The sequence below is a fragment of the Mesoplodon bidens genome (genome assembly GCF_964165515.1).
Source record: "Mesoplodon bidens genome assembly, chromosome: 2".
In the NCBI taxonomy this organism is placed as follows: Eukaryota; Metazoa; Chordata; class Mammalia; order Artiodactyla; family Ziphiidae; genus Mesoplodon; species Mesoplodon bidens.
This window is the reverse complement of record NC_138177.1, coordinates 72936590-72954260: the sequence shown is the minus strand read 5'-3', so window position 1 is coordinate 72954260 and position 17671 is coordinate 72936590. Positions and strand designations below refer to the sequence as shown.

The following is a 17671-nucleotide window of genomic DNA, read 5'->3' as shown; positions in this document are numbered from 1 at the left end:
AGTCATGGAATACCCATTTCTCACAGGCTAACCTGGCAAGGACAACCTATGTTCTGTCTGACACAACTGATCTCTACCAAATACCATCCAACCAGTCAATATGCCCCTATCTTTCCAATAAACTCAGATCTGCCTGACAAAGACCTCCTGAGACGCCATGGTATGGTGAATATACTACTGAACTAGTAGCCAAAATATGTTATAGGCCCAAGTTTGTCACCAATTTAACACATGACATTGGAAAAATTATCTCTTTATGCCTCAATTTGCTATTTTGTAAAATGGGAGGAAACACCCATCCCACCATTTTCACAGAGATTTATTTAGGATCACAAACAAACTGCAAGAGCATTCTGAATAAAAAAGCTTTATTCCATTATAAGGTGTTAATATAAACTCAGATCAACAAGAAGGCCATCCATTCTTTATACCCTCATAGTAATTGTTCAAGTAAAAATGTTCTGGGCCTTCACATCTACACAGTTCACTCTATTCTGAGGAACAGACTATTCTTAAGAATAACTGGCTATGACAAGTTTTCCCATCCCTGACCCCACATTTACATGCTGTATTTCTAAAATACTGCCACGACTTCTCTTTCCCAGCAAGTATTCAGGCACTCCCAAACCCTAAAATACACATACATATCAACCAGCAGGGAACACCCCAAGTTTTATTTTTAAAATAAGCTAACTTATAAGTGGAACTCCATTACACTTATACAAATACAAGCAAACTCTTCCGGAACACTTTCCTTCCCCGCATACACACACAAACACAGCCGCTATACACCAACATACCATCTGTCTTCTAGACCAAAAACATGTCTTTCAATGCACAAATTAACCAGTAACATTTATTAAACTTGTAACAGATCATTCTATCCTTCCTACATACAGTTCAGCGTGTCAGGGACACCACAGATCTGATCGTACACGTAAACTACCCTCAGAAGATCTTTCCTCCTGCCGCTCTTATCCCTTAAACGAAACAAACAGGACTATGGGGGATGCCCCAATCCTACCTCCACAACAAACTAACCTGTCAGGGGCACAGCCGACTCCGCCTCCACTCGCTTACTTTCCCAACCCCCTCCCCCAAGCCAGGAGTCCGCCTGTCAGGGACACCCCTTCACCCCCGCCAGGAGGGACTTCCCGGTAAGCTCAGGATCCCCTTCCCTACTCTCCCCTCCCCCATCCTTACCACCGCTCTCCCGGAGGTCCAGGTCCGGGAGATGACAGTAGCTCCCAGGAAGCCAAGGACTAAGTCGCTGAGGGAGTACCTAGGCCCAAAGGCCTCCCCAGGCGGTTCTACTCACCGTGTCAGAGGCCGAGGCCGAGAGAGATGAGAGTGCAGGGAAGTGGGGAAGAGGGGGCGGCCGCCACCAGGCTCCTCCGCTTCCCTTGGTCCACAGCGGATCCCTCCCGCTTGTCAGGAGGCGGCCAGCGGGTGAGCGGACTGGCGGAAATGCGAGAGAGGAGAGGGGAAAGGCGTGGGGCTAAGCGGGGGAAACTGAGGGGAGGCGGGTCCCGCAACCGAGACGAGGATCGTCTCCCCCTCCGCAAAGCGAACCCAAAATGGCGGCGGGAGCGGCGGCGGCGGCAGAGCGGCGGCGGCGGCAGCTCCTTGGGAGGGAGGGAGCGAAGGGCGCCTCGTGCCCCCCCACCTCCCACTCCTCCCTCCTCGCGTTTTCCCCCTTCGTCCTCCCCCCTCACCCGACTCGGGCGGCGGAGCGCGCACGGCCGTCCGCACGCGCCAGAGTGTATCTGGGCTCGTCGCTCGCTGCTCCCACCAACCACCGCCTTCGGCCGCCTTGCGCGCCCGCCAGCCAGTACGCACTCGCTCTGAGGCGCCTCCTCGCACAATCCCCCACTTCCCCTTGGCCCCTGTCAAGCCAGCTCTACCGCGGGCCCTCACGCGTACCTTCGGCAGCGAGAGCCCAAGCCTCCTCCTCCACCTCCTCTCCTCTCCTCCCCCCCTTCCCCGCCCCCACTGCCACCAACCGCCGCCACTGCCGCCGCCGCCTCCTCCTCCGCCGGCCCCCCCCGACAAACCCTCCACCCCTCGCGCGTGCGCCTCCCACAATCCCCCCGCGGGACTGTTCCATTCCTGTCGGCTGCAGGAGCGGGGGAGAAAACGACAGGCGAAGCCGGCAGAGCTTGTCGTTAGGACAGGAGTTACCCCGAGTGGCGGATAGACACTTATGACTACTTACCTAGCTGGCCGCAGCACCGCGACGCCGCGGCTCCCTTACCCTGCCTCGTCCTGGCCGCAGAGAGCTGGTTGGGGGCAGCCTAGCGCCCCTCCGCTGGCCGGTGGTTGGAGGCCGCGGCGGCTGCGCGTTGAGCAGCTTCCTGCCGTACGACCCGAGCTTGAGTCTTTGCTGCGGGACGATCGCCGAGGAGCCAGCGCTTGACAGTGTCTGCGGTTTACCGGGTCGGGAGAGCCGGTCCGCGACTCTCGGTGAGGAAGTGAACCGGCACGGGGGTTGTACCCATGAGGGAAAGGAGCGGGACTCCCAGCCTCCATGAGGTAGGGAGTGAGGGCAGTAGGGCCGGCCACCCTCCTAGGGGGCTTCCCTCCGGGCTCTGTGTTGCGGACCTAGGACCCAAGAAGGAACCGGCTCAGTGGTCGGCTTTTTCTTTCTTCTTTTTTTATTTTTAAACCCAGCTTAGATTTTCGAATTTCACACCACTGTCTATACGCGATGATGTTTTTGAGCACTTTTACACAAACCTCGTGGATGGATGATGCATTTTCAACCTCATTAGGCAGCCTTATGTTAGAGGATAAGGACATCATATATTTCAAGTTCAGGTCTGGACTCGATCTCCCGTGTCTTGTGTGTTCTTCAGAAAGTTATTCTTCTTAGTTCCTTATCAACAACAAACGAAAAACTGAACATAAAAATTAGTTAACTCCAAATCTGCCTTCAGGGTTGGTGTGTGGTAAAATAATAAAATATGTGTAAAGTAGAATTAGCTCCTAGGCGCAGGGAAAGTGCAGAGAGTTGATGTTATCGTTCACAGTACTCTTGATGTTGATAAAGTTTGTGGGTGTAATTGGTAGTTTGTGTCCTATTCTTCCAAATCGTTGGTAAAACAGTACAAAACTAGTTCTGTCAGATTTCCGTGGTTACTGATACTTGTTTCGTAAAACTCTGCATGAACATTTACTTTTTCTTGATGATTGAATTCAGGAGAACTATGGACTATTAAAATCCACAGATAATTCCAAAGCTTTCTTCTATTCTAGTAATCGTTAGTTTCACCCAGTGGGTAAAGCCAAATAAATTAGGTGAGGGATCCACTTGGGTTTACCTTTTCTTTCACATCTGTGGACTTGTAGGGATCTGGGAATAGTTTGAAAATCACTGTACTAGATTAATCTCAAAGGCCTATTCAAGCTCTAAAGTTCAAGTAGACGCTCCTAAATTTCCCCCTTAACATATTATATTTCAAAATATGGATCAGGTTTTATTTGTTTTCTTTTTTTTTTTTAAGGGAAATCCGCCTTAATTACCTCACTATATATTTGCTTTTCCTAACCTTAAGTCCCAGCTTTTTCATGAAGCCATTTAGGAGCCATTGATCTTTTTTTTATTGTGTCATGTATGCAGGTGTGTTACCCTACCAAGAACATTTTTAATTTGAGGGCAGGGACTATGTGTTATGTTTCTTTTATATTCTTTTGTAGTCTAGTGCAAAGCAAGTCATGGAAATGTTGAAATGAATGTTAGATACTTAAAATATGAGAAGAGAAAGAGAATTAACATTTGTGGAATACCATGCCAAGAGAACTTGTGTTCTTGTTTAATCCTTATACAACACTTTGAAATAGATCATCTTACCCCCATTTTACAGATGAGAAGCCTGAGGCTCAAAGAAGTCGGATAACTGTCTTTACACTTCAATTTGCCTGTCTCTTAAAAACTTAACTTTTTTCACTATACCACATTGCCTTCATAGTAAATTTCTCATTAGCAACATAATTGCATATGCTAAAAAGAAAAAACACCTTTAATGGAATTCCACTACACTTGTATATAAAGAAAGTTACTTACAGTCTCTGTCTTCAACTAGCTTTGGGTAACTGCACTGATTCATGAATTGTCAGCTAAGTATAGACAAGTAAGATCGTATTCAGTTCTTTTATGCTCCAGTGCCTACCAGAGACTAAAATATATTAAGTGCTCAATAAAATGACCTTATTGAATGAATGAACCCTGAATTATTTGAACCAAGGAAGGTATGGAAAACAGAATAATGGTTCCCCCCAAAGATGTCCGTGCCCTAATCCCTGGAACCAGTAAACACATAATGTTACATGGCAGAAGGAAATTAAGGTTACTAATCAGCTAACCTGAAAATAGGGAGATTGTCCTGAATTATCTGGTAGACCCACTGTAATTACAAGAGTTCTTTAAAGGTGGAAGAGGGAGACCAGAGACTCTGTCAGAGTGAGGCAGTAGGACATAGACTTGACCAACTGTTGTAGGCTTTGAAGGTGAATGGGCAACCTCTAAAACCTAGAGAAGTCAAGAAAACAGATTCTCTCTTAGAGCATCCAGAAAGAACACAGTCCTGCCGACACTTTGATTTTGGACTTCTAAACCACAGAACTCTAAGATGACAAATTTGTGTTGTTTTATGACACCAAGTTTGTGGTAATTTGTTACAGCAGCAGTGCATGTTGGATCTGTTTCTTTTACTTTAACCTTTGGTTTCCGCTGTTGTTGTTCACTAAAAGGAGACTGTCTATACATAATGGCCTGCCTCGGGAACCGGCCCCTTTGCCTGAATGTTAAACCACAGTGCCTTTGTTCAGGGAAACATCCCGTCGCTGTCCACCTTTGGATGGTTACAAGAAAGAAGAAATTAACACCTCCCCTCCCCGAGGCTGGCCATTCCAGGTGATATTTGCAAAACTTATGGCCTTTTTACTTCCTCATCTCCTCCCCTTCTCTGTGCTATAAAAGAAACTGGCATCCAAACCCGGATAAGGTAGTTATTTTGAGACTTTAGTCTGCCATCTTCTTGGTCTGCCGTCTTTCCGAATAAAGTCATATTCCTTGCCTCAACACCTCATCTCCGACTTGTTGACCTGTCATGCAGTGAGCAGAGCGAGCTTGGACTCAATTGCTGGGTCATTTGGTAAATCCACATTTAAACTTTTGAGGAAATGCCAAACAGTTTTCCAAAGTGGCTGCACCATTTTACAATTCCAGCAGCAGTGTATGAGGATTCCAGTTTTTCTACATCCTCCCCATTACTTGTTATTGTCTGTTCTTTTTTTTTTTTTTTTTTTTTTTTTTTTGGCAGTACGTGGGCCTCTCACTGCTGCGGCCTCTCCCACTGCGGAGCACAGGCTCCGGTCGCGGCCATGGCTCACGGGCCCAGCCGCTCTGTGGCACGTGGGATCCTCCCGGACCGGGACACGAACCCGTGTCCCCTGCATTGGCAGGCGGACTCCCAACCACTGCGCCACCAGGGAAGCCCCTGTCTGTTCTTTTTGATATTAGCTATCCTTGTGAGTGTGAAGTGGTATCACATTGTTTTTGATTTGCATTTTCCTAATGACTAAGGGTGTTGAGCATCTTTTCATGTGCTTATTGGCCATTGTATATCTTCTTTGGAAAAACTTTAAGTTCTTTGCCCTTTTTTTTTTTTTTTTTGCGGTCCGCGGGCCTCTCACTGTTATGGCCTTTTCCGTTGCAGAACACAGGCTCCGGATGCACAGCCTCAGCGGCCATGGCTCACGAGCCCAGCCGCTCCACAGCATGTGGGATCTTCCCGGACCGGGGCACGAACCTGTGTCCCCTGCATCAGCAGGCGGACTCTCAACCACTGCGCCACCAGGGAAGCCCTCTTTGCTCATTTTTGAGTTACATTTTCTTTTTATTGTTGAGTTGTAAAGAGTTCTTTGTATAATATATTATGGATATAAGTCCTTTATTAGATATATAACTTGCAAATCTTTTCTGCCATTCTGTGGGTTGTCATTTACCTTCTTTTTTTTTTTTTTTTTTTTGGCTATGCTGCAAGGCTTGCTGGATCTTAGTTCCTCCACCAGGGATTGAACCCAGCCCTGGCTATGAAAGCACTGAGTTCTAACCACTGGACTGCCAGAGGATTTCCTGTCTTTTACTTTCTTGATGGTATCCTTTGAAGCAGAAATTTTTAATTTTGATGAAGTCCAAGTATCTATTTTTTTTATTTTTGTTACTTCTGGCATCATTAAGAAACCATTGCCTAATCCAAGGTCGTGGAGATTTACTCCTATATGTCTTCAAAGAGTTTATTACTGAATTCTCAACTCTGTTCCATTGATCTGTAGACATGGGTCAGACATGTATGATCTATAGGCATATGCTAATACCACACTGTCTTGATTTCTGTAGCTTTGTAGTAAGTTTTGAAATCAGGAATGTGAGCCCTCCAACCTTGTTCTTTATTTTTCAAGGTTTTATACACTATTCTGAGTCCATTGCATTTTCATATGAATTTTGAGATCAGCTTGACAGTTTCCATTAAAAGGGCTGCTGCGATTTTGTTAGATAATAATATTTGTTAAAAAAAGAAAGAACTAAAAAAGAAAGAAAGAAAGAACTGATGATGTTAGTAAGCTGTGTTCTCAATGAAACAGTGGTGTTATAGAATAACAAAATAGTTACTCTTGAAAATATAAAATCTAAAAACGATAGGTGAGGGCTTCCCTGGTGGCACAGTGGTTAAGAATCTGCCTGCCAACGCAAGGGACACGGGTTTGAGCCCTGGTCCGGGAAGATCCCACATGCTGCGGAGCAACTAAGCCCATGCACCACAACTACTGAGCCTGCACTGTAGAGCCTGCGAGCCACAACTACTGAAGCCCGTGCGCCTAGAGCCCATGCTCCGCAACAAGAGAAGCCGCCCACAGTGAGAAGCCCGCACACCACAACAAAGAGTAGCCCCCACTCTCAGCAACTAGAGAAAACCCACGTGCAGCAGTGAAGACCCAATGCAGCCAAAAATTAAATAAGTGAATAAATAAATTAATTTATTTTAAAAAAAGATAGATGATAGCTGAAGAGTATTGATGAGTAACATAAAGGACTTGTATAATGATTGCTTTGAGAAACTGAAGACATTTACCCTGGAAAAGAAAAAATAGGGGACATAACTACCTTCAATTTATCACATGGAAGGTAGCTTGTAAAACTAAAGAGAAAGGCTGGGATGGTGAATGGAAGCTACAAGGAGACATTTCACCTCAGACTGTGAAAGAACTTTCCATAAAAGCAGGACTGCTTTGTGAGTTCCCCATCAGTGGAAATGTTCAGGCACTTGATAATTGATAATACAATATACACAGTGACTAATGGCAAAGGCTGCAGAGTCAAACATAGGTTTGAATTCCAGAACTGTCACTTTTAGGCTATATACCCTCAGGCAAGTTAGTCTATCCATCCCTATTTTCACATGGATGTAATATCTACTTCATAGGATTGTGTTGTGAGACAGTGCCTATAAATTGCTTGAATATAGAGCCTGTTTCTGAAAAACACTATTATTATTATTATTCAGATCATTGTAGCATTAATTCAGTTCTTGAACTAGATCACCTTAACCTGAAGAATTTGATTCTCTTCACACAATCTGTACACAAATGTTTCATTGCAGCTTATTCGTAATAGCCAAAACCTGGAAACAGCCCAGGTGTCCTTCAATGGATGAATGGTTAAACAAACAGGCACATTCATACCATGGAATAGTACTCAGGATTAAAAGAAAAACTATTGATGCATGTAGCACACAACCTAGATGAATTTCCAGAAAATTATGATGAATGGAAAAAGCCAATATTAAAAGGTTGCATACAATATGATTTCATTTATATAACATGCTTGAAATGAAAAAATTACAGAAATAGAGAACAGACTAGTGGTTGTCATGGGTTAAGGAATGGGAGGGTTGTGGGAGGGAAGTGCAGGAGGCTGTAGAAGGGCAACATGAGGGATCCTTAAAGTGATGGAAATGTTCTGTATTTTGACTGTATCCAGGTCAATATCCTGGTTGTGATATTGTACTATAGTTTTGCAAGATGTTACCATTGGAGGAAACTGGGTAAAGGATACATGGGACATGTATTATTTCTTTCACTTGCCTGTGAATATATAAATATCTCAATAGTGAATGTTTAATTTAAAAAATAATCTATGATTTTTGTGACCACTGTAGTGTTAGCTTATAGCCTTTGGGATACCTTTCTAAGTTTGGTACAGGCTTTTTCTGACTTCCTTTTCAGTGTACACTTGGCCTATGTGACAATACTTTTCTTTTTTCTTTTTAAAGAAAGAGGGCTCTAACACTAGCCAGAAAGTTTCGTCAGAAGAGTGACAGAACTTTAAATACAATAGTGAGTAAATGTCCCTTACAAGTGTACCTGAAAACACTTCAAAGGGTTTAAAGACTAAGGAATTATTTGTCTCTGGGATTTGTTTTATCCACACTTTCTTTCCTTCTTTTTTAAGATTTATTTCTTATTTATTTATTTTTGGCTGCATTGGGTCTTAGTTGTGGCATGCAGGATCTTCGTTGCAGTGTGTGGGCTTCTCTCTAGTTGTGGCATGCAGGTTTTCTCTCTAGTTGTGGCGTGTGGGTTCCAGAGCACGTGGGCTTTGTAATTTGCGGCTCGCAGACTCTAGTTGAGGCACGTGGCATCAGTTGCCCCGCAGTATGTGGGATCTTAGTTCCTTGACCAGGGATCGGGCCGCATCCCCTGCCTTGTAAGGCGGATTCTTTACCACTGGACCACCAGGGAAGTCCCTATCCACACTTTAAACAAAGAATGACTGGGATTGGAGGGAGGACTCTTCTTGCTTGAAATAGTAGAAATAGACAACAGGTAGAGTCTCAGAATGATGACAGTTGAACAATATTAGAGAAGTATTTTAATGATATCTTTTTTTTTTTTTTGCGGTACGCGGGCCTCTCACTGTTGTGGCCTCGCCCGTTGCGGAGCACAGGCTCTGGACGCGCAGGCTCAGCGGCCATGGCTCACAGGCCTAGCCGCTCCGTGGCATGTGGGATCTTCCCGGACCGGGGCACGAACCCACGTCCCCTGCATCGGCAGGCAGACTCTCAACCACTGCGCCACCAGGGAAGCCCTTAATGATATCTTTGAGAATTTTTTTCGTCATCTTCCTAGAACGCTTGAGAAAATTATTTATCTTTAATTTTAACCATCAGTCTTATTTTGGTTTGTTTTTTCCCTTTTTTTTATGGTGGTAAAATATACATAATATAAAATATACCATCTTAACCATTTTTAAGTGTATAGTTCCATGATATTATACATTCACATTATTGTGTAGCCATCACACCATCCATCTCTATAACTCTTTTCATCTTGTACCATCAGTCAGTTTTAATAGGAAACCTGTCATTTATCTGCCTTCCAGTTACAATGTGGTTAACTTGTACTCTGCAAATCGACATTCAAAGGATATGAAAAATCCAAAAGGAGAAATCATTCCTCAATTTTTTCATAGTATTAGCGGCTTTGAACCGTTTTCTTGCAGTGCCCTGATTTGTATATGTCTTGGAATGTAGAATGAGCAAATATTCCATTCTTCTGCTTTCATTTGGCCTGTCAATAGGATTTTTTTCTACTTACAGTTATTTTAAAGAACATGGAAAATGTGGTTTAGTCTGGATTGTATGCTTTGAGATCAGACTTTTGAGATTCACCCCCCGCCCTTTTTTCTTAAAATATCTTCTGTTAAATAAGCTCTGTGTGTGTGTGTGTGTGTGTGTGTGTGTGTGTGTTATTTACCTTTAAAAGCAGTAGGAAAATATTGAAGGGTTTTAAGAGCCAGACTTCAGTGGAAAGGATGGATTGGAGAACTTCAAGGATGGAGGCTGGTAGACCCAATGTTGTAATATGGATACAAGATGACAGGATACAAGATGGAAAGCTGGTCACATTTTCCTGACCAGCATTTCCCATAATCTCTAAAACATAGCCAGAGTAATGGCCTCAGTGACCACAGGCATACCTGGAGGAAGAAGTAGTGACCTCAGGACCATGTCACCCACTCTTTCTAGGACACTACCTCCCTCCAGAGCTGCAGCCCACAGCTGTCTCATAATAGTGGTTGTACCAGGGCACATTGAGAAGATCTAGGGAGCAGGGTTGGGTAGGCCAGATCCTGTTGGAATGGCATTGGGGTCTTGAGTAGTTTCGGGAGTTGGGAAACTTGAGGTTAGGTAGAGGGCTTAGGGTTGGAAATCAACTGATACAGAGGGTTAGAATTGGTATGGGAGTTAGCTGGTCACGGATCGGGGAGGACAGTATTGGAGGCAGGGAGTTGAGGTAATTGAAATAGGGGAGGATTGAGAAGAACTGGGGTTAAGAAAATTGAGCTGGTCAAAGATGGTGGTGTTGGGTACCAGGTGATGGTGGGTATAAGGTAGAGATCAATGCTGGGTAGTGTTGGGCACTGGGTGGTTGTGTCAGTGGTTGCCAAAACTACCTCCAGGTTCTGTGATTCCCTAGGAGGACTCAGAGGTCAGCACATAGTCATACTTACAGCTATGATTTATTACAGCAAAAGGATACAGAGCGAAATCAGCACAGGGAAAAGGCACATTGGGCAAAATCTGGAGGAAACCAGGTATAAGTTTCCAAGCGTCCTTTCCCAGTAGAATCACATTAGACACACTTGATTCCTTCAGCAAAAAATTGTGACAACACGTGAAATGTTGCCACCCAGGGAAACTATCAACAGAGTCTCAATGCCCACAGTTTCTATTGGGGCTGGTCATATAGTCATTATCCGCCTCACATGTAGTAAACTTCCAGACTCCCAGAAGGAAAGCAGGTGTTTAATGTAAACCATGTTGTTTGTATAAATAGTTCAGGCACAGTGACCCATTCTTACCAGTTCTGGGAATGGTGGGAACTCTCCTGAAATCCAAGTTCCCAGACACCAGCTAAGGGGCAACCTTGCAAGCAGACCTTTCTAAGGACAGCAGTCTTAGACTTGCTCTGTTAGCTCTTTTCTGCACAGTTGGATTAGGCAGCAGGTGGTGGTGGTGGGCGTTGGACAGTGGTGGACAGCAGTAGAGGCAGTGTAAGGCAGAACAAAGGAGAACCATTGAAGAACAGGGAACAGAGGGGACCTCAACCCTGCCTGTGTCCTAGTAGAATTCATCCTCACGCCTGGGCACATGCTCACAGCCACCACCTTACTCCACAGCAGCAGCCCTTCCACTAGCAGCCAGGAGAATGTTATTAATAGTATTTTGCAACAAGGGGAGTTCCAAGGGTTCCAAGGCCAAGTAAATTGGATTAAAATGAAGTCTCTTAACTATAGTTTTCCCCAAAGCCTTTAAATGTGTGAAAATGTGCATATATTATAATTATTCAAGAAGTGAATAACTATATAGCATTTTCAAATTTCTTTGGCCAGAGAACATTGATGCATTTTATGACTAGTTAGTATTCACCAAACTCATTTTGGGAACTGGTGCTCTAGAACTTTTGGTTTTCAAACACAGCAAAGGAGCCCTGCAGTCCCACATGTAAATGTGAGGCAGGCCAGTAGAGACCATGCCAGTCTTGTTCACCACTGTGTAGTCTGTATAGCGTGGGCACGTGAAAGCACAAAACACATTTTTGAATGACTGAATTAAGGAATGCTTTGGCATCTTTATTAGATAAACTTGCCTTTTCCGCGCTACCCAGACAGGGGTCCGTACGGCGTTGTTCTGGATTCCCTTGTAACTTAAGGGGAAACTTTCACAATGTCCGGAGCCCTTGATGTCCTGCAAATGAAGGAGAAGGATGTCCTCATATTTCTTGCAGCTGGAACCCACTTAGGTGGCACCAACCTTGACTTCCAAATGGAACAGTACATCTACAAAAGGAACAGTGATGGCATCTACATCATAAATCTGAAGAGAACCTGAGAGAAGCTTCTCTTGGCAGCTGGTGCCCTTGTTGCCATTGAAAACCCAGCTGATGTCAGTGTCGTGTCCTCCAGCGAGCTGTGCTGAAGTTTGCTGCTGCCACTGGAGCTACTCCTATTGCTGGCCGCTTCACTCCTGGAGGCTTCACTAACCAGATCCAGGCAGCCTTCGGGAGCCGAGACTTCTGGTGGTTACTGATCCCTGATCCCAGGGCTGACCAGTCTCTCCCAGAGGCCTTTTACATTAACCTGCCCACCATTACTCTGTGTAACACAGACTCTCCTCTGCGTTATGTGGACATTGCCATCCCATGCAACAACAAGGGAGCTCACTCAGTGAGTCTGATGTGAAGTTCTGCGCATGCGTGGCACCATCTCCCATGAACACCCATGGGAGGTCATGCCTGATCTCTACTTCTACAGAGATCCTGAAGAGATTGAAAAGGAAGAGCAGGCGGCAGCTGAGAAGACTGTGACCAAGGAGGAATTTCAAGGTGAATGGGCTGCTCCAGCTCCTGAGTTCACTGCTGCTCAACCTGAGGTGGCAGACTGGTCCGAAGGTGTGCAGGTGCTCCCTGTGCCTATTCAGCAGTTCCCTGCTGAAGACCGGAGTGCTCAGCCTGCCACTGAAGACTGGTTTGCAGCTCCCACTGCTCAGGCCACTGAATGAGTAGGAACAACCCCTGAGTGGTCTTAAGCTGTTCTTCCACAAACTCTTAAAATGGAAAGAGGTTGATGGGAAAATAAGCAGTTTCTAAAAGAGAAATTGTAAACTTGAAAACTAAAAGGAGATAGAATTCAGAGGAGTTTGTGTCATCTCTTAACCATACTATAAGCTCTGTTGGGTCAGGGACTGAACAGCTTTGTTCACCATCTTATTCACAGGCCCTGGCACATAATAGGTGCTCAGTAACTGTTGAATAAATGGATGCGACTCTGTTGTTGTTGTTACTGTTGAATAAACGGGTGTAACACTGTTGTTACTGCTGCTTTAAAGATTTTGGATGTAAGGTGAAAATTATTAGCCAAAATGAAGTAGGTGATTACCTGGAGATTTGATTTAGTTATGCTGTCTACTAGTGAATATTGAGCATTGCATTTAAGTATTTTAAACATTTTTTACCTCCCACATGGTTAGGGTTTTTTAGTTAAATACTTCCAACATACAAATGAATAAATATAATACACATGGTATAAAAATAATAAAGCAAATACTCATATCTATTATCCATCATTTGAAATAGATCATTACAGTTTCTTTGTGTGCCCTGCCCCAATCTTGTCCCTTTACCTCTTCCCTAAGGGAAGCACACATTATTCTAAATGTGTGCTTATCATTCTCTTGCCTTTCTCTTTCAGTTTTATTACATATATGTGTATTCTCCAGATAATTAGGATTTAAGTTTTTGAGTTTCATATAAATTATATCATTCTGTATATTACAGTTTTCACTCAGTATTAGTTTTTGAGATCCATCTATGTCTTACATGTAACTGCAGTTTATTCTTTTTATTTTTGTATGGCATTCCATTGCGTGACCATATCTCCGTTTATCCACTCTTCTATCAGTGGACATTTGGGCGTTTTACAGTTTCTGATAATTCATATTCTACTGCTATGAACATTGTGATACATATTTCCCAGTGTACATGTATATGTGTTTTTCTAAAATAAATATGAAGGAGTAGAATACCTGGGCCATAGACATGTACGTTTTCAACTTTACAGATAATGTCAAATTTGTTTTCCAAGATATTTGTATTTATAATTCCATTGACAGCATAGGAAACTTCCCAGTGCTTCATAGCCTCTTTAACATTTGCTGTTGTCTTTTTCATTTTTCTCAATACGATGGTTGTGGATGGTATCTCATTGTGGTGGTTTTAATTTACATTTCCCTGATTTGTCATAAGGGTCGAACTCTTTCCATGGGTTTACTAGCCATTTGTATTCCCTTTTCTGTGGAATATCTGTTCGTGTCTTCTGCTCATTTTTTTAATCAGTTTAAAGGCATTATTTATTCTAGATACTAATCCGTTGTGCAAATATCTTTTCCCAGTTGCGGCTTACCTTTTCGCTTTTTTTTTTAAAGTGCAGGGATAATGCTGAAAGGAATGACAAGGCTTATCTCCAGGGTCCATAAGGTGAGTCCTGACTGACCTAAGTGCTTTGTGTAAACTGTCTTTAGGTGGATTTCTTTTCTGGATTGATTGTATCCAGAATAAAATGCTCTGGAGAACTTCAGCTGTCTAGTTTTGCTCAGAAGAACAGTCACAATTCCATTTCTCTGCCCATACACTTCACTCCCAACTGCCCTAAAAATCCAATAACAGGTCTTAGTAGAATAGTTGCGCTTGGGAATTTACCCTATCATAGGAGAACTAACATTTTTTTAAAGGAGATAAATAAGCTTAAGTGCAGTTGGGTCAATGATTATCATCCCTTCATGAAGTATTTAAAAAAAAACAAGTTGCCGATTTCTGATAGTTGATAGTTGATTAAAATAATAAAATCATATGTAAGAAAGACTATTCTGTTGCTTTACTTCATTCTCTCATTTATTTAGCAAATAGTTTTTCAGCACCTTCCTTATGGCAGATACTCAGGATTCTAAGATGACTCATTTCACTAATAATGGTTACTATTTGGGTTTTTTGTTGTGGTTGTTTTATTTATTTATTTTTGGCTGCATTGGGTCTTTGTTGCTGTGCACGGGCTTTCTCTAGTTGCAGCAAGCAGGCGCTACTCTTCCTTGCAGTGCATGGGCTTGTTGTGGAGCACGGGCTCTAGGCACGCGGGCTTCAGTAGTTGTGGCACACGAGCTCAGTACTTGTGGCTCACGGGCTCTAGAGCATGGGCTCAGTAGTTGTGGCGCACAGGCTTAGTTGCTCTGCAGCATGTGGGGTCTTCCTGGAGCAGGGCTCGAACCCATGGCGGATTCTTAACCACTGTGCCACCAGGGAAGTCCCAGTGGTTACTATTTGTTGGGCATTCATTATGTGCCAGGCACGGTGCTAAGTGCTTTATTTCTCTTAATCTTCATGATCAACCCCTGAGGCAGATAATATGTTTGTTTCACAGATGCAGAAATTTAGGATTAGAAAGGCTAAGTAACTTGCCTGAGGTAACACGCTGTGAAGTTGTCTAACCCAGGCTAGATACCAGGTCTGTCTGACTTCATAGCCTGTGGCCTTAACCACTGTGCTGTATTGCATTTTATGGTCCATGTTTTCTTCAGGACCTCGAAGTCCAGTAGTGGGATCATGAATAAATGATTGTCATAGCATGGTGAAGCACCTAACCTGGATTAGTAGGGTCCAGAGGAAATCCTCCCAGAGTTATGTCCTAAAGGATAAGAACTGAGCTGGAAGGGCTTAGTCACTTCTATCTGATCATTTAATTACAGATTAGATTTCCTTAAAAAGGAGCCCTTCCTCTTATAGGATTCACCTTTTTTCCAGGGCTTCATGACAAACCTATGTACATAAAATAACCCATTTTTATAAAACAATATGAAAAAGCAAAGATGAACAAAGGGATGGATTCTGGCCCCAACTTATTATATTAAAAGGCTACAATTTCTTCTTCCTTTATAGCAGACAAGAAAGACCTGAGTCCAAAGTACAGAGGAATGTCAGTGAGAAGATTTTATGCTTTTTGTAGATTAGTTTAGAGTTACCTTCTTTATTGGCTCATGAATGCCTTTCTTTCAAGAACTGCATGATTTTCATTCTGGAACGGTGCAGAGGCAGTTGTACATATGGTTGTTTTCCCTGGAGACGAGACTAGCTGGGTGATGCCATATATAACACGAAGAAGTAAGGAATCCATTTTGCTAGCTTTTAATTTGCTGCAAAAAACATTTAACTAAAAAGTCAAAGGTTTCTTGTAGAAATAGCACCACCCTGTGGTCCTTGAATATCTTTAATTTTCCACTTGACTGCTACTTTATTTAGAGACATGATGCTTTCTCTCCAGTAGAATTGAGAACATTGTAGGGTGTATTGTTCAGATCCTATGGAGGTAACAGGCCTTGGATTCTCACTGGCTTAACTCAACACATGATATTGTTTGTGTTGTGTGTATATGTTTTGTTTTGCTCTTGATGTTGCTATATTTCCAAAATGGTTTACAGGGAGGGAATTCCTTTTCGGTCCAGTGGTTAAGAATCTGCACTTCCACTGCAGGAGGCACGGGTTCGATCCCTGGTCGGGGAACTAAGATCTCACGTGCTGTGCAGTGCTGCCAAAAAAAATGGTTTACAGGCAAATAGGGGATAGACATAGGGATGCAGTTTTGTCATCTTGGGATGCCATCTCATCATGTAGGTTTTAAGGTTGCCACAGCAGGAGAAAAAAGAGAATTTATACCCACTCTTAACTGGCTCTGACTAGAATTGACCCAAGTTATTTCTGTTGATAGCTCATTAGCCAGAACTAATCATGTGACCCCAATCTTTCTGCAAGGGAGGCTGGGAGATATAGAGTACATGTGATAAACATTGCTGTCTCTGCATTCGCAGACAGTGTTGGAGCAACTGTATTACTTTACCCTTTTACTTTACAGTAAATATGCAAATTCTGGTTCAGAGGTTTGTATGCGCAGTTCACTGAGTTGCAGTGTAGTGCAGTTTACTCTCACTTAGCTAGATGCTTTGCAAACTCCCCCATCTCATCATGTCTCTAAGAAAGATTTTTTTATTCCAGGGCACAAGTATGAAGTATTTGTGGTGCATTGGGTACTTGGAGAGGGAGATACAAAAATGAATAAAACCTGATCCCTTCTCTTTCAAGTGTGTGTGGCCTAAAATGGGAGACAAACTTGTGTGTAAGATAACATGATGTAATAAAAAGGATAAAGATTTTGGAGTCCGACAAACTTGGATTTGAATTCCGGTTTCATCACCTACCAACTCTGTGACTTTAGACAAAGTTATTTAACTTCCCTGAACTTTGATTTCCCTCATAATAAAACAGCATAATATTCTACCTATCTTCTAGGATTCTTGGCTCAAAAATAATGTGTGTATAACACTCTGTTGCCTAGCATTTTATAGGTACTCAGTTAACAAAAGCCATGAATGTAGTTCAAGGCAGAGTAAAAATGCATGCAATACAAAGAAAGTGCTATCTATAGAGAGGGAAAGATAATTGCTTTTGCCTGGAGGTGTCTGGCAAATCCTCACAGAGGATATGATATTTGAGGTGAGTCTTAAATGATGAGTAAGATTTAAATAGGGAGAGAGGGAAGCTGAAGTAGAATGAGCAGAAATATAAAGGCATGAAAGTGAATAACATGTTTTAGCATGGTTGGCTGGCTGGAGTATAGAGTTTATAAAGGAGTGGGACTAGAAAAGTAGGTTGAACTTATAGCAGTGGCCTTAATTATCATGCTAAGGACTTTGAGACTTACTTTGACATTAATAGGAAACCATCCAAACTTTTTGATTAGCTGAAGGTTAAACCTATTTGGGAGGACAAATCTTCTGGACTGTGAAAGATAAAGAGTCAAAGATTTAAAGATACCAGTTAAAAAGTTGTCAGGGAGTCAAAGGTCTTGTTAAATGGGTATAAGTGTTATGAGAGGTAGTACAAAAATAATATACATTTTCTGCACTCATGAAGCTGCTTGGTGAGACTAAATATAAATACAGGCAGCGTTCATACTATCTATTGACCTAGCGAGCAGCTCCCTTTCTACAGCCATCTCTCACAACCC

General features: G+C 43.0%; 2 protein-coding genes and 1 pseudogene across 10 annotated transcripts in view; 2 read left to right on the top strand and 1 right to left on the bottom strand.

Annotated features, from left to right (window-relative positions):
• Nucleotides 1-2046, bottom strand: part of ASH1L (ASH1 like histone lysine methyltransferase) — a 218158-nt gene extending 216112 nt beyond the window's left edge. For 2 of the 6 annotated variants that reach the window (XM_081219397.1, XM_081219398.1), the window contains exon 1: nucleotides 1319-1690. The gene's annotated coding sequence lies outside the window, so the exon portion shown is untranslated. The other 4 variants (XM_081219400.1, XM_081219399.1, XM_081219401.1 and 1 more) reach the window with 4 other exon arrangements.
• Nucleotides 2047-2366: 320 nt separating this feature from the next.
• DAP3 (death associated protein 3) overlaps nucleotides 2367-17671 on the top strand; it is a gene marked incomplete at its 5' end in the record, with an annotated part of 29281 nt that continues 13976 nt past the window's right edge. The window contains 2 exons of one of the 3 annotated variants that reach the window (XM_081219625.1): nucleotides 2367-2463; nucleotides 14046-14097. In XM_081219625.1, coding sequence (XP_081075751.1) covers nucleotides 14056-14097 — 42 coding nt within the window. Of the gene's footprint in view, nucleotides 2549-14045; nucleotides 14098-17671 lie in introns of all 3 variants that reach the window. The other 2 variants (XM_081219624.1, XM_081219626.1) reach the window with 2 other exon arrangements.
• On the top strand, nucleotides 2388-13360 carry LOC308607593 (small ribosomal subunit protein uS2-like; annotated as a pseudogene). Its single transcript, XR_014017859.1, has 2 exons — nucleotides 2388-2463; nucleotides 8334-13360. The product of XR_014017859.1 is annotated as a small ribosomal subunit protein uS2-like (transcript).